The sequence below is a fragment of the Panonychus citri genome, unplaced genomic scaffold (assembly GCF_014898815.1).
Source record: "Panonychus citri isolate SS breed McGregor unplaced genomic scaffold, ASM1489881v1 Contig00072, whole genome shotgun sequence".
In the NCBI taxonomy this organism is placed as follows: Eukaryota; Metazoa; Arthropoda; class Arachnida; order Trombidiformes; family Tetranychidae; genus Panonychus; species Panonychus citri.
In genome coordinates, this window is record NW_026515477.1 from 27,215 (window position 1) to 41,619 (window position 14,405).

At 33.1% G+C, this 14,405-nt stretch overlaps 5 protein-coding genes across 5 annotated transcripts; 3 read left to right on the forward strand and 2 right to left on the reverse strand.

Annotated features, from left to right (window-relative positions):
• The first annotated feature begins 34 nt into the window (after window positions 1-34).
• Window positions 35-2,098, forward strand: LOC128386562 (ATP-dependent RNA helicase me31b-like). Its single transcript, XM_053345609.1, has 4 exons — window positions 35-683; window positions 758-975; window positions 1,054-1,363; window positions 1,451-2,098. The coding sequence occupies exons 1-4, from the start codon at window positions 206-208 to the stop codon at window positions 1,750-1,752; spliced, it is 1,308 nt and encodes a 435-aa protein (XP_053201584.1). The 5' UTR covers window positions 35-205; the 3' UTR covers window positions 1,753-2,098.
• A 323-nt stretch (window positions 2,099-2,421) lies between these two features.
• LOC128386559 (UDP-glucuronosyltransferase 2B28-like) lies at window positions 2,422-5,670 on the forward strand. Its single transcript, XM_053345607.1, has 4 exons — window positions 2,422-2,842; window positions 3,277-3,388; window positions 3,679-3,826; window positions 4,147-5,670. The coding sequence occupies exons 3-4, from the start codon at window positions 3,717-3,719 to the stop codon at window positions 5,489-5,491; spliced, it is 1,455 nt and encodes a 484-aa protein (XP_053201582.1). The 5' UTR covers window positions 2,422-2,842; window positions 3,277-3,388; window positions 3,679-3,716; the 3' UTR covers window positions 5,492-5,670.
• On the reverse strand, window positions 5,665-7,894 carry LOC128386565 (fatty acid-binding protein-like). The gene is made up of 4 exons (XM_053345613.1): window positions 7,582-7,894; window positions 6,979-7,154; window positions 6,578-6,676; window positions 5,665-6,084 (listed from the first exon to the last, which is right to left on the reverse strand). The coding sequence occupies exons 1-4, from the start codon at window positions 7,649-7,651 to the stop codon at window positions 6,028-6,030; spliced, it is 402 nt and encodes a 133-aa protein (XP_053201588.1). The 5' UTR covers window positions 7,652-7,894; the 3' UTR covers window positions 5,665-6,027.
• A 382-nt stretch (window positions 7,895-8,276) lies between these two features.
• Window positions 8,277-10,823, reverse strand: LOC128386557 (HAUS augmin-like complex subunit 6). The gene is made up of 3 exons (XM_053345605.1): window positions 10,569-10,823; window positions 10,252-10,429; window positions 8,277-10,129 (listed from the first exon to the last, which is right to left on the reverse strand). Exons 1-3 carry the CDS (start codon window positions 10,679-10,681, stop codon window positions 8,945-8,947), a joined length of 1,476 nt encoding a protein of 491 aa, XP_053201580.1. The 5' UTR covers window positions 10,682-10,823; the 3' UTR covers window positions 8,277-8,944.
• Window positions 10,824-10,941: 118 nt separating this feature from the next.
• LOC128386558 (rabenosyn-5-like) lies at window positions 10,942-13,176 on the forward strand. Its single transcript, XM_053345606.1, has 4 exons — window positions 10,942-11,432; window positions 11,614-12,106; window positions 12,257-12,349; window positions 12,429-13,176. The coding sequence occupies exons 1-4, from the start codon at window positions 11,042-11,044 to the stop codon at window positions 12,910-12,912; spliced, it is 1,461 nt and encodes a 486-aa protein (XP_053201581.1). The 5' UTR covers window positions 10,942-11,041; the 3' UTR covers window positions 12,913-13,176.
• Window positions 13,177-14,405: the final 1,229 nt, after the last annotated feature.

Below are 14,405 nucleotides of genomic sequence, written 5' to 3' on the forward strand. Positions count from 1 at the left end.
CTCTCTCTCTCTCAAGGTTTGCTTGTCTTTCTTAGTAACCACTTCCTTTGACCAAAAAACATATAAATATATTTAAGATCAATTTGATTTAATTAATTTAAAATTTTGAATCAATCAACAACCACCTTGCTTAATCCTCGTGTTCTTTGTGTTTTCTATTAATCCTATTAACAAGTGTTACCAAGTTTCCATTGAACATCTTAAAATGCAAACTGTTGAAAAGGTTGCAAGAGGTGTTGACACCGAAGAAGACTGGAAATCCAATCTTAAGATTCCACCCAAAGATTTGCGAAAGAGGACATCTGATGTGACCGCTACCAAGGGCAATGAATTCGACGAGTTTTGTTTAAAAAGGGAGCTCCTCATGGGAATCTTTGAGAAAGGATGGGAAAAGCCATCACCAATCCAAGAAGCTGCTATTCCTATGGCTCTGTTGGGTCGTGATATGCTGGCTCGTGCTAAAAATGGTACTGGCAAAACAGGTGCTTATGTGATCCCTATTTTACAAAGGATCGATGTGACCGCTGATCATATCCAGGCGTTAATCATTGTGCCAACTCGAGAATTGGCCTTACAAACCAGTCAAATTTGTATCGAACTCTCTAAATATCTCAATGCTCGTGTTATGGTGACTACTGGTGGAACTAATCTCAAAGAAGACATCATGAGGATCTATGAAAAAGGTAAGCGATCCTCTCAACCACCTTGTGCTCCAATCTGTGATCTAACCTCTTCTTTATTCCCTCTTCTCTCTCAGTTCATGTCATAATTGCCACTCCAGGGCGTATTCTTGATTTAATCGACAAGGAGGTCGCTAAGGTTGACAAATGTAAAATGCTGGTGCTCGATGAAGCTGATAAATTACTCTCTCAAGACTTTAATGCTATGTTAGATTCATTGATATCGTACCTTCCCAAAGATAGACAAATCTTAATGTTTTCCGCAACTTTCCCTCTCACAGTAGAAAATTTTATGGTGAGTCAATTCATTGTGCCTTTAGCCTGTTAACAGGTTGTTTTTATTTTCTCTCTCTCTCTCTCTCTCATTCAACAGAAAAAACATCTACACGATCCCTATGAACTAAATTTGATGGAAGAGTTGACACTTAAGGGTGTCACCCAATATTACGCATTTGTCCAGGAACGACAGAAAGTACACTGTCTCAACACCTTATTTTCTAAGCTGCAGATTAATCAATCTATAATCTTCTGTAACTCAACTCAAAGAGTTGAACTTCTGGCAAAGAAAATAGCAGAGCTTGGTTATTCTTGCTATTACATTCATGCTAAAATGTCCCAACCTCATCGTAATCGGGTATTTCACGACTTCAGGAGTGGTCTCTGCCGTAATCTAGTTTGCTCGGGTAAGCATAGAGGTCAAGAGAAGGTTGCAACCACCTTGCTCTGTTGATGGGTCAATTTTTTAATCTTTGTTTTCTCTTCCATTTTAGATCTTTTTACCAGAGGTATTGACATCCAAGCTGTCAACGTGGTGATCAATTTTGATTTTCCCAAGATGGCTGAGACATATTTACATCGTATTGGAAGATCGGGACGATATGGACACATGGGAATCGCCATTAATTTAATCACATATGAGGACCGATTTAATCTCCACCGAATCGAACAAGAATTGGGTACAGAAATCAAGCCAATTCCTAAAGTAATCGACAAGTCGTTGTACGTACCAGAATTCCAAATTGATGACACAGAGAATGGTGATAACGAATGTAATTCCGCTAAAACAAAATGAAACCGTTAAAAGATTTTGGATTGACAACCACCTAGTTTCTACTCTCTCTCTCTCTCTTTCTCTCTCACTCTCCACCCAACTTTCTCTTTCTTCCTCTCTCTCTTTTTTTCTCACAGCCTTTGTTGTCTCCTTCCAATGACCCTTGCAACCACCTTACATTGTAATCCCTCGATTTAGATTTAATCCTTATTCTGGTCTCTTTTTCCTCTTTTGCGCATCAAAAAAAAATCCTGGATGTTACAAAGTACCAAAAACCACTAATTCTGTTTATTTGTATCTTTTTCCCTCGCAACATCAACCACTTTGAATAACAATAAACAAAAGTTACAAAGAAGAAACAAAACAATCAGGATATTATTGATTAGATGATTCGAAGAGATTTAGATAATTAAGATGATGATGATACAGAATGATTGATAAAATCAAATTAAATCTTGATTGTCCCAATCACAATTGAGAAAACTGTTCATCAAGATATGAGAAAAAATCTAAATCATTTTTGTTTTTCTGGTTACTCTCAGAAATTAAATAATTTCAATGATCTTTCATTAGATTTTTAATCGATAAACCGATTAATTGGAACTTGTTAGATTATAAGTGAGACAATTAAAAGCGAGAAGAAAAAAATGAAAACAACAATTAACAATCAACAACATTTCTCTAAATTAACTAACATTCCCTCACATGTGACATGTTTGTTTACCTTTTCTAAGGAACAGCCTATTCGACCAGAAATCTGTGGTTAAATAGTTTCTGCGCTTAAATAACCAGAGAGGAAAAATCTAATCAGTTTTAACTCTAATTAGTGAATTATTCTTGTTTTGATAATGAAAAGTGATCAATTAACAATCAAAAGAAATATAAGTGAAAAAATAAAATTCTCAGAAAATTCTGTTTTTTTTTCTCAGCTGAAAAAAAGTTAACCACCTTGTCTTTCGCCCTTTGTGTCCGATTTAAACTATTGATCTAAATTGTTTTATTGATTGATAAGAAAAACAATTAACTCAACTACTATTAAAAAAGAAACTAAAATGTAATCATTGTCAATGATGATAAAAAGGTATTCCTAATCCTGATTCCAAGCGAAAAGGTAAGCAAATCTTTCAATATCATCTTAATAAACTAACGATGCACCTAAACTTAACTTGATTGTGATTAAAATTAATACAGTCAACTGCCAGATAATGAGACTGCCAGATAATGAGACTCTCTCTGAAAATAGCTTAAAATCACTATTAACACAGAAAATTTAATTTCTATTAATTAATTACTGAAACACTTAATGAGCTTTTTGAGCCCCTTTTCCTATCAATTTACCCTTTTGAATGACCAATACTAATTTTAATCATTTTTAATTAAGAAAATTTCGATCAAATTTCTTAAAAATGATTAATTAACAAAAGTAAACAATTAAAAACACAGCTCGGTTGTCTTGGTTACAATAGAAACGTTATTTTAAGAGAGTCTCATTATCTGGCAGTTGACTGTATGTAATTAATACTAATGATCCAACCCATTTCATAGGAATTAAATCAACAAAACTCGAGATACAAAACCAGAAATAGTAACTCAACCAACAAATTTACTCATGTGAATGGCAATTATCCAAATGAACACAAAGAATCAACTTTCGCTGGTAAATCAAGTTCTTAACGTTTTCTTTTCCTATACTCGCTAATGATTAACCTCCAAGTTTGTCCACTAATTATTTCATCATTTTTAATTCACTCTCATCCGAAGTCATTACAATCCGTTGGTTAACAAATCTCACAATTTTCATCTCTATTTCTCTCAATGATACTCCCTTGTTTTCCTAATCAACTCTAATTGTTTTTCTCTCGATTACTTGAATAGTATTTTATTTACCATTTTATTCAATTTTTTTGTTTCTTCTCTTTTTTAATTGTTCTCTTAAATAATCAACAGTTGATATTCGATTAATATCATTGGATTTAACCTTCACCATGGACAAATTGTCATCAAATAAGTTAGCCTGGTGCTCCAATGGAACCTACTTGACTATTCATAATCACAATAAGAAACCATTGAATATTTTAATGTCATCATTAGACGCGTAAGTAAATCAACAACATTTTCAGATGATTAGTTAATTGTCTGTCCTCTTGTCTGCGATTTTCACTTGAATAATAACAATTTGCTCCTCTTGTATTCTATTGTTATTGGTGTCATCTTGATTAAGGTGTTTTGATTCATTTCTATTTACAGTTACCTAATCATAAACATTATCTTGATATTTGTTTACTTTTATTGCTCATTTATTTTTCTAATTTTATGATTTTATTTTGTTTCCCTCTCTTCCGATGTGTTTATTTACTCACCATGGTTTTCAACGATAACTTTGCAATCTTTTTCACCTTGCATATTTACCTGTAGTTATGGTCATTTTAATGCGATCCTTGGACTTGGTGAGAAATTAGTTAAACGTGGACATCAAGTTTATTATGCAAATCGATCTGGATATAAGTCTATGGTTGAAGCTTCGGGTTTACAGTTTATTCCAATCGAAAAATTTGATCCGTCCATGGGAAATTATGAAGCCAATCAATTTATACTCAAATTTATCGACAATTACAGTAAACAAATGGAGAAATCGTCACTTGATAGGTTGACTAACTGGTCATTTAATGATCTTTTTAATAATCTTGGTTATTTCAGTGAAATGAAAAGGATGGAGAAAGTTTTAGAAATGATCATTAATCAAATGAAACCAGATCTAATTATCGGTGATTTTACTTTTGCACTGCCACTTTTTACTAAATGTACCATCCCATGTATACCCTTATTATCAACAAACCCGTTACCGTTATATGGTGATCGAGGTCCACCTGTTGCTTCAGGCTATCCTATTGATGGACCCAAAGATGTTTGGACAATTTATCGTAAAGCCGAAAAACGAGCGATGTTTGGATTACGATTGTACATGAGACCTTGGTGGTGGAGAAAGTGTTTATCGCCACCAGAAACATCACAACTTCGTTCATTTGCAAAGTATTTTGGTATTTACGTTTACCCATCGGCTCTTGACTATGACTCTGACCTGGGGGCACCTTCATCGAATTGGACTCGGCTTGATATGTGCATCCGTCACACCTCAGACGATTTCCGATTACCTGATTGTTTGAATGGAAAACCAGGTAAATTGATTTACCTTTCGATGGGATCATTAGGATCAGTAAACTTGAAACTAATGAAAAGGTTGGTGGAAACACTTTCGTCCAGTCCTCATCGATTTATTGTCTCAAAAGGTTCTAAAGGTGATCAATTAACGTTACCAGATAACATGTGGGGAGATAATTTCGTCAATCAATTGGCCATTTTACCAAAAGTTGATCTGGTCATCACAAACGGCGGTAGTAATACAGTCATCGAAAGTTTATCGGCCGGTAAACCGATGATCGTGTTGCCCCTTTTCTACGATCAACTCGACAATGCTCAAAGAATCGAAGAGAAAGGTTTGGGACGTCGATTGGATCCATTCAAGTACGAAGATGATTATTTTCTCAGGACAATTGAAGATCTGCTCAATAGTCAATCGGTTCACAATAAAGTGGAAAAAGTTGCTCGTGAGATGACAAAAGCATCAGAACAGAACAAAATTTGTGAATTGATTGAATCATTAGCGTTTCATGTTAAGTTTGGTGGACCAGTTGATCCAGAATTGAAGCAAATTTTACCTCATTTGGATAAAGTTTGTCCGAATGATAAACTGAAGCTTTGATCAGAACTTTTTTTACAAAAATTGTTTAAAACCAATTTTACCTCAATTAATGTTGTAACTTATTTTCCAATCAGTAATTTGACAAGTTCTGTTTACTATTATTAGAAAGACTTTGATAATCTTTCCTATCCTCTACAATTAGTAAATGAAATAAATTGTAAATTCATATGAAATTTTAATTTGGCCACATAAAGACTGAGCTTTTTATTAGCACTTCAGCAGATTTCAGGGGAATGTTCATCACGAAACGAATCAGGGATTAGGGGAGAACATGAGATGTGCGTATTTCTTGGACAATACAATTAGATTTTAAACTGAACACGAATTTGATCTTAACAAAAGCTCAAGAAAATTAATTGATTTTTCATTTTGTTTTGAGAAAGAGAGAAAAAAGATAATCGTTTGGATAAACAGGATACACAGATTATAATTGATTACGAGATTGATTATTGATTTGATTAAATTTAATTGTATGCATACGGCCTTAGAACTGTTTTAATTTAATCGCTGTTTATCTTTTTCCAATAAGTTTCGTTCTACTTGGAGGATTTTTTGTAGATTCGAGTGGCGGTAACTTCACCACATGTACAAGTCTAAAAGAAAAGAAAAGAAAAAATAATTGTTCTAATTATTATCAATTTCATCTCATATGTTTTCAAGTCGATTGTTAATATTAAACTTCCGGACAAGTTGTTGATGCTTTAAATCAATCAATCTTGATCCATTGATGTCATAGAATTCAAATTGAATCAATTAACTAAATAATGTTAACAGTAATCAGGTTGAAATCAACCAGATGCCTGAGCTAATAGTATTTGTAAATGAATAAAAAAACAAACAACGTGTAAAAGATGATAAGGATGAATAGAGGATAAAATGAGTCGGATTTGTCTGAGTTAGTCTTGAATAAACTGATAACCATATTGAAAACTTGAACAACGCAACAGTGAAAATCTGAGCTGCTTTGATTCCTTTGAATGAAGATGATTGAATCCCTAAAATGGTTCTTTCTCTTTTTCTTACTCTTGCTTTTCATCTTTTACAAAATTGAAAAGTCGATAAGTATTGCCTATGCGCTTTACTCACAATTTTCATCTCATCCCCGTTGAATTCACGAGTAATTTCAGCCGGAGGCTCACTTTGCTGCTTCTGGATCAACTTGTTACCTTCTTGGGTGACGGTGCTCTGTGAATGGATTAAGATGGTTGAGAGAAAACAATTAGAGGCTGATAAAAAGTGAAACATTGAGAATACTAATTAACATTAGTCTTCTCGATAGTTACAATAGATTAGGAGTATTTTTGTTTCAGCAACGAAACATAAATCCAACGATTAACCAACAGAGTAAAAGGATAATCAGACAAAATTTTGCTTGGTTAGTCATTGGAACATATCAAATTGTTAATTATTGCTTCAACTACCGGAAATAAATTTCCATTGATTTATGATATCGTTAATTGTTCAATCTTTTTATCTTTGATTCTCACCTTACAAGTTACCCCATCCATACGTTTCTCTTCAAACTCTTCGTTTAATTTGAATTTGGTCTCGGAGGTTTTGAATGTTGATATTGATTTAAAGGTGATGGTTCCATCATCGTCGACCTTTATGATGAATGTTGGTTTCAATGCGCCAACAGTTTTTCGTAGAAGAAAATTAAGACCTGGTGAAAGTGGACAAAAGAAATGGAAGAACATAGAAAGAGAAAAAATTGGAAAAGGAAATTCAGTCAATTGATTGATAAAAGATAAAAGGTAATTAATGGTCACGAAATTGAAGTTAATGTGTCTGAATAAATGTCATTCAATTGAGAAGATGGAAAGGTAATTGGGAACAATTAGACCATGAAAAAGATGGCAACATGAAATGACCAAGAGACAAAATTAATAACCATTAATCTTGTCAAATAAAATAATATAAACATGAAAATTATTCAAGATCTTGATGAAAGATACAAATTATTAAGAATTAATTAGAATTGATTATCTTAAAGAAAAGACAAATCAATATCAATCAGATCAGTAGATATAAAAGAGGTTCCAAAGAAAAGGAGAGGTACCAACATGGTGGAAAATGAAAATTACTCTTACCTAAAGCCTTTAAAAATTCATCGAAATTTTCGCTTGAGACAAATGAATATTCACCAGCGAATTCAGCCATCGTTAAATTGTTGAGAGAATTGATTGAAAATAATCAAGAAAAAGAAGTTAATTACCAATTGACAGTAGAACAAAAAAGAATAACTATTTGAGAGAGAATTGCAAATTGAATGAAGAAAACCAGGATCGTCTCGGCAACAAGTAAAAGTGAGAGAGAAGATAGAGAAAGAGAAAGAGAAGATAAAATGATGTAAGATGTTAAAGAAGATGAGAAAGAAAGAGAAGATGAGAAGATGAGAAGATATTTGGGCTTGGGAATGAAGAACAAGAGACAAGAAGAAAGAAGAAAGAAGAAAGAAGAAAGAAGAAAGAAGAAGAAGAGAGAAGAGAGAACAAAGAGTAAAAAGAAAAAGAAAGAGAAAATTAGTGTCGCCATCTCTCGTTGTTAAGTCGAACCTTCGGTTGTTCGTTTTCTTGGTTTCTCTCTAATTTGAATATCCTCGAGAATTTCAATTGTTTACTACAATTAGTGAATTGTTCGAGTGTATTGATTTAATATTACATTGTTTTCCACTATTTCGATTGTCAACATTAAGTATACTTTGATTATCTTTCTCTTCTTTGCCAGTTAATTTTGAGTATTTTGAGTGTGTTTAAATGAGATGGAATATTTTCTGTCAACATAATTTGTCGCAAATTTATGTGCAATTATTAATTTTGGTTGACAATTTATTTTGTCAACAGATGATAATACAAGAGTAGAAAAAATTAAGTCAACAGTTGGCGATGATGAGAGTTGCTTTTTCCCCCTATTCTCTTGTGGTCTCAATTGGATGATGGGTTCATGGCTAAAGGTTAAGTATTTAATAGTTAACAACAATAACAATTGAGTCCTTGGATAAGTTAATTGGTTAATTTAAGTCTGGAGAATTTTTTTTAAATTGTTGCGATGGTGATAAAAAAAAGGCAAATCCATTGTGTTGATCATGTTTATAGTTTTCCTCTCTAATCTATTTTAACTGTCATGGTAAATATTTTTTGTCATTTAAATTGTAGCTTCAAATGAACTGATCAGCTCCTGGTAATCAGCTTCTTGGAATAAATAAATTCAGATGAAGCTAAATCAACACTGAGAAACGGGTGATGTTTTCTTTCCCGGGTTGTGTTCACGTGTATTTGGAGTAAAATAAATTGATGAGGATAATGATCGTGATGACGATAATGGTTAATGACGATGATGTTGACGTTTTCAATTTTTATAGAAAAGTTTTAACGATCAAACCGACGACCGATAATCTCTTGTCACTTATAAGTTTTTTTCTTCTGTTTTATTAACACTGATTTGTTGACAATCTCAGAGTAAACCCATGTCCAGGCTGATGGATGAGTTTTGACTGGACATTGATCGAATTGAAGTTTCCTCTTTCAATGGAGAAAGGATCGGTTTCTCTGGGGCAGTTGGGGCTACGTAAGAGAAACGACTAATGTCCAGTGGATGGAAAGACCATTCGAAAGCAGTGTTTCGTAAGAGACGATTTTTGGACATATCTGGTGGAGTGGTTGATACTATTGGAGAACCTGTTAAATCGGAATCGGTACAAGAATCTGTTAGATTGCTCCTTGAATTTTCACCAAAAATGAATTTAATTTTTGGAAAATGTGATGGCATTTTCTCAGCGAACCATTTCCTCCTTTGTTGGACTTGATTTGTTCGCAATAACGATTGACGTTTAGAAGAGATTTTCTCGAGCAGTGATTCTCTCTCAGCTTTCATTTTATCAACTTTTTCACGGATTTTGAGGGTCATTTTTTCAAGTTCTTGATTGAAGAGATTGTAATGCGAAGAAAGGTTTTTACATTCACTTATTGGAGCCCAATTTTCAATCGAGTTCTTGAACTTTTTGATGAACTTATCCACATCTTTGTGCACTAATTCAAGATTGAAACATCCGCGAACAAAGTATTTGCTTAAATCACATTCATTGGAAAATTGTCTTAAATCAAATAACTGATTACTCGATGAATTCAAACTGTAACCAGCCAGAGTGTTGTACATTTCAATCTTGGGTGAGATGCATCCAGTTAGTCTCTTTAGATCGATGATCTTTTCATTAACAATATCGTTCAAATCCACAACAGATTGTCTAACATTAGCAATTAATTCATTATCCTTCATAGAGTTACCAGTTCCTCCAAGAATTTGTACACAAGCAGCATTAACAGTTTTCGCATATTCAAAACATATATTATCCCATTCGGTTTCTAGAGATCTTTTTCTCAATTCAAAGTATTCTAGTTCGATTAACATTTTCTGGTCCAGATCATCATAGTTAGACTTTAGCTCGGCAAGTTTAGTAGATTCATCATCAGCTCGCTCTGCTAATCTGAAATCATTGAGATCAGATTCAACTTCCACTGAAAATTTATCTTTCAAGACTTTGGTCATGACATAGTTTATGAGATTCAAAAAGTATGAACAAAAGGCTTCGCCTCCAGGCTGAACAGCGTAAATAGGAGTAAACTTCAGACTGCTATCAATCTAATGAAAAAGACATCACAGATTAGGGAAAATAATCAAAAAGAATCAGAAAAAAACAAAATTAGTTGGTTTTGATTGTGTATATTTTATAGTTGGTTGTGGTGGGCCTTTTGTAGACTTACCTTTTCAAGTGATTTTAAAAATTCAATGGTAACTTTCCTGAATTCAGCTTCTTGATTCTTGTCCAGGCAAGGATAACAGTATCGAAATTGAGACAAAGCTTGAGAATTTTTGAGACATTTCACCAGAAAAATCATTATGACCTCAAAAGCTTTATGATCAGGACGACCAAAGAGTTCCCTGTTCTCAAAAAAAAAATTAACACAAAGAAAAGACGTTGAAATCACATAAGATAAGAAAACAAAAAAGATACAATTAGTAACCAAAATTAGATAAATTTGTTAATAAAAAAGAAATCAACAAGTGGAAAACAAATTACCTTTTGAGAATAAAATTTTTACATTCTTTTCGGTTAACAACATACTCGTTGAAAGAAAGTACTTCAAGACTTTCAAATATACCATTTTGAAGCTCCTGTAGTTGGCTAACCATTTTCACAATAAAAGGCGAAGATAAAGACAAAAGGTTGATAAATAATCAATAAAAAAAGAAAAATATAAAGTAATTAAATAGAAACAATTTAATGAAAAAAATATAAACCAAAGTCAAGAGACAAACAAATGAAAAGGTAAGTGACCAGTTAGAAACGCGCCTAAAATTCAGAGTTGCCATGGAAACGGAACAAAACGATATTCGAGTCGATAAAAAGATACCGATAAAAATATCGATATTTTAATGTTTACATTCCGATTTTGTTAATTGTCAGAATTTTTTTCTCGTACAATTTATTTGTTTCCCTGTTTCGGTTATTTGTTTTGTTCCATTTTTTATTGTAATTTTTTTTTCTTTAACATGGAAGGTATGGAAGGTTTTCTTTGTCCTAATTGTATTGCTCGTTTTGACACCGCCCGTGAATTGTTAGCTCATTTTGAAGATAAACATGCGGGTGAAACACCTCAACGAGCTGTTTCCAGTCTACGGGGTATTCTTGATAAAGCGAAGAAAATTTTGAATACCGACGATGATTCTAGTTCATCTAATCGATTGGCTAATGGTGGTGTTAATGATAGTCAATCTGAGATTGATTTGGACTTTTACTGGAGATCATTACAAACCTGTGGTCCGAGGAAAAATCTTTGGGAATCGTTCAAAGTTAAACGAGATACTAAAATTGAGAATTGTGTTATTGAGACCAACAAATTGTTGATTCGATTGGATAAATTGTTAAGAGAAACACCTGATAGTACGTCACCTTTTTGTTTTCTTTCTGTTTTGTGATTCTTTTAACATCATTTCTAACATGAAGGCCTAAAAATGATTGTTGATGTTACATTTGCTTTTCGTCATTCGTCATAATTTATTCTGTTATAGTCCATTAATTTTTACCTTTTTTTCACTTCTTTTTTTCTCTTTTTGCCATTTAGATCCTGATTTGAAAAAGCTACACGAGAAAAGTGTTGTCGAGTGGGCTGAAGATGCTTACGTCAATTTGTGCCCTCAATGTGCCAAAGGATTTAACTTTGGTCGTCGTCGGCATCACTGTCGCCTCTGTGGAGGTATAATGTGTCACAATTGTTCACATTTTCTTGACTCTAATTATGCAAAGCAACTAGTCAGTCCAATCGATCTGGAAACTAGTGAACTAATGTCCGCCTCGTCTCCATCAGATCCCATTCAACCTGGTAAATTGCAAAGACGAGGAAGTATAATTAGTTTACCTGCTATTCCCAGTTCATCCAATGAACCACAAATAAGAGTTTGCATCGACTGTAAACTACTTCTAGATCGTAGGAATCAGCAAATGTATGAACAACACTCCCGACCAATTATCTGTCAAATGTATGAAATGCACAGAGAAAATATCACAGAAGCAACCAGACTAATCGAACAGTATTATCAAATCATCGAATCTCTCAGGTAATTAAACCTCATTTATGCTCATCACCATCTCACTAACTAATACGCCCTCGTGATATGAAACTTGATGGTGGAGGGATTTCTACTTCTCTCTCTCTCTCTCTCTCTCTTCATATTTTTTTAATCTTTTTTTATTCTCAACCCAAACAGACACGGCGAATGTAATTACAAGGTTGAGGCCACACATGGGCAAGAAGTTAGAGTTAAATTAGTCAAGCTTGGTGAAAGAATCGATGCTATGAGGTTTGTCGAAATTCAAATTCGTCCTCAAAAGTAAAATCATCTATTAAGTAACATTTTACCTCCTCTTTCTTTTTTATAGTCGACGGATCAATGCTCTTGGAGTCCAAGGTGATATTCCATTAAATCAATCCCAAAGACAATTGCAAAGTCGTATTCGTGCTGCGGCTGTTGCTTTTATCCATCAAAAACTATCTGGCCTTCCACCGATTCCAACCCAAACTGAATATGATAAACTTCGAGAAGAGAAATTAAAAGCACAAGAAGCCAATCTTAATACTCCAAATGATTCTAAACAAATTAATCGATCAAGTAAAGTGTTTAATGTAACAAAATCAAATGAAAATCCTGTTGTAGCCAAAGACGGATGGACACCCGAAGTTAAATCAGTTAAAGATGTAAATCTCGCCGACATGGATCCAATGTTAATACAGATCAATCAAATCAAAGAATTTATTGATTTAGCTCGTAAAGCGAATAAATATGATGAGGCCAGTATGTTAGAGGCCAATTTAAGGGAACTCGAGGTAGAATACATGATGCAAAGTATTCCACCTAATGGATAATCAAAATGGACAATTAGAGACAAAAAGAAAAATTAACCGCATCTCCTAATCTAATCATCAGCAACAATTGGAATATTTTTGGAAATATCTATTTCCATTTTTCTTCAAATGCCTTTAATAAGTCATCTCATAGTCATTTAATTTCTGTGATCCAATCGATTTAATCATTCCAATTAATTTATTCCGAAATTGCGATATTTACACTTTTTGATTACAAGATGAAGATAAATTTCAATGACAATTAATATTTTGATTCCATCTCAACATATATTCTCGCTGAATCTTTTAACTTTTCAACTTAAAGTTAATCATTGAATTGATGTTGAGAATCAGCTAATTAACAATTAACTTGATTGGATATATTGTGAAAGAGAAACTGAAATATTGAGACTATTGGAAATGAAAGAAATGATTCTAAAGTCTGTGACTATCATCATAATTATATCATCACCAATTGACTTGATTTTAATTGTTGGGGAAAAAGAAAGCAAAATCCTCGTTATTAACCTTGAGTGGCTTTAAATCAACAATTTAAGTAAATATTAATTTAGTGTATCAAAAAATGAAACTTTGTATCTTTTTTGCTATTTATCTAATTGCCCTTTGGTGTTGTTGTTAATTATCATTATCATGATTGTGATCAATCATCAATAGCAATTGATTGTTTAATTGCTATAAATATAAAATGTGAAAGCAAAAAATATAAACTGTCATTTACTTAAATGATCTCGTTCTTGGTCAATGTTGATTGTTTTTTAATGATTTTCACAATTTTCTCCATACAAACTTAATTTTGATTCTTCTTACACAGTAACTGTTACAATCAATTCTAAATAGTTAACAAAATGTGATCAATTAAATCAGAAAACAAAGGTAAGTTGATTAACAAATTTAATCAACAATAATTATGTTGTATCTAAAACCAAATTAAAAAATTAAGAAAAATGTGTTTTAATTTCAGAGCTCATTCAACGATCGACTTACTAATTGTGACAATCTGTAAATCGACAACAAAAATGTAATAAAAAAAACGAATAAAAATTTTTCATTCACAAAAAAGTTTCCATTTAACTATCGGTCTTAAAAGTTGTAGAGAGAGAGAGAGAGAGAGAGAGAGAGAGAGAGAGAGAGAGATCAGATTATCTTTAAAAATTAAACTTCGCGAAAAAGTTTCTTCAAGTTGACTGAAGTTTTTCAGCCCACCGCCGCTCGAGGATTGATTTAAGAATCACCATCATGGGTACGTATGGGATAAGGGAAATGAGAAAGTGATTATAAAATTATTGTTCAAGTGAATGGCGGTGGACTGAATAATAATTGTTCGTCTCTTCGTCAGATCCCATTCAACCTTCTCTTTCTTTTTTAGGGTCGACGGACCAATGCTCTTGGAGTCCAAGGCGATATTCCATTAAATGGATCTCAAAGACAATTGCAAAGTCGTATTCGTGTTGCACTTTTATCCATCAAACTGTCACAATTTAATCGACATCAAG

What these genes read in the sequence shown, in the direction of transcription:
- LOC128386565 (XM_053345613.1), bottom strand. Translation starts at nt 7,651, where the DNA reads ATGGCTGAATTCGCTGGTGAATATTCATTTGTCTCAAGCGAAAATTTC. An exon ending in TGAATTTTTAAAGGCTTTAG is followed by an intron (nt 7,155 to 7,581) that starts GTAAGAGTAATT and finishes CACTTTCACCAG; the next exon opens with GTCTTAATTTTCTTCTACGA. An exon ending in ACGGGGATGAGATGAAAATT is followed by an intron (nt 6,085 to 6,577) that starts GTGAGTAAAGCG and finishes CTTTTCTTTTAG; the next exon opens with ACTTGTACATGTGGTGAAGT.
- LOC128386562 (XM_053345609.1), top strand. Translation starts at nt 206, where the DNA reads ATGCAAACTGTTGAAAAGGTTGCAAGAGGTGTTGACACCGAAGAAGAC. An exon ending in CATGAGGATCTATGAAAAAG is followed by an intron (nt 684 to 757) that starts GTAAGCGATCCT and finishes CTTCTCTCTCAG; the next exon opens with TTCATGTCATAATTGCCACT. An exon ending in CCGTAATCTAGTTTGCTCGG is followed by an intron (nt 1,364 to 1,450) that starts GTAAGCATAGAG and finishes CTTCCATTTTAG; the next exon opens with ATCTTTTTACCAGAGGTATT.
- LOC128386558 (XM_053345606.1), top strand. Translation starts at nt 11,042, where the DNA reads ATGGAAGGTATGGAAGGTTTTCTTTGTCCTAATTGTATTGCTCGTTTT. An exon ending in CAAATCATCGAATCTCTCAG is followed by an intron (nt 12,107 to 12,256) that starts GTAATTAAACCT and finishes CAACCCAAACAG; the next exon opens with ACACGGCGAATGTAATTACA. An exon ending in GAAAGAATCGATGCTATGAG is followed by an intron (nt 12,350 to 12,428) that starts GTTTGTCGAAAT and finishes TCTTTTTTATAG; the next exon opens with TCGACGGATCAATGCTCTTG.
- LOC128386557 (XM_053345605.1), bottom strand. Translation starts at nt 10,681, where the DNA reads ATGGTTAGCCAACTACAGGAGCTTCAAAATGGTATATTTGAAAGTCTT. An exon ending in AAAAATTTTATTCTCAAAAG is followed by an intron (nt 10,430 to 10,568) that starts GTAATTTGTTTT and finishes TTTTGAGAACAG; the next exon opens with GGAACTCTTTGGTCGTCCTG. An exon ending in TTTTAAAATCACTTGAAAAG is followed by an intron (nt 10,130 to 10,251) that starts GTAAGTCTACAA and finishes CTTTTTCATTAG; the next exon opens with ATTGATAGCAGTCTGAAGTT.
- LOC128386559 (XM_053345607.1), top strand. Translation starts at nt 3,717, where the DNA reads ATGGACAAATTGTCATCAAATAAGTTAGCCTGGTGCTCCAATGGAACC. An exon ending in TTAATGTCATCATTAGACGC is followed by an intron (nt 3,827 to 4,146) that starts GTAAGTAAATCA and finishes ATTTACCTGTAG; the next exon opens with TTATGGTCATTTTAATGCGA.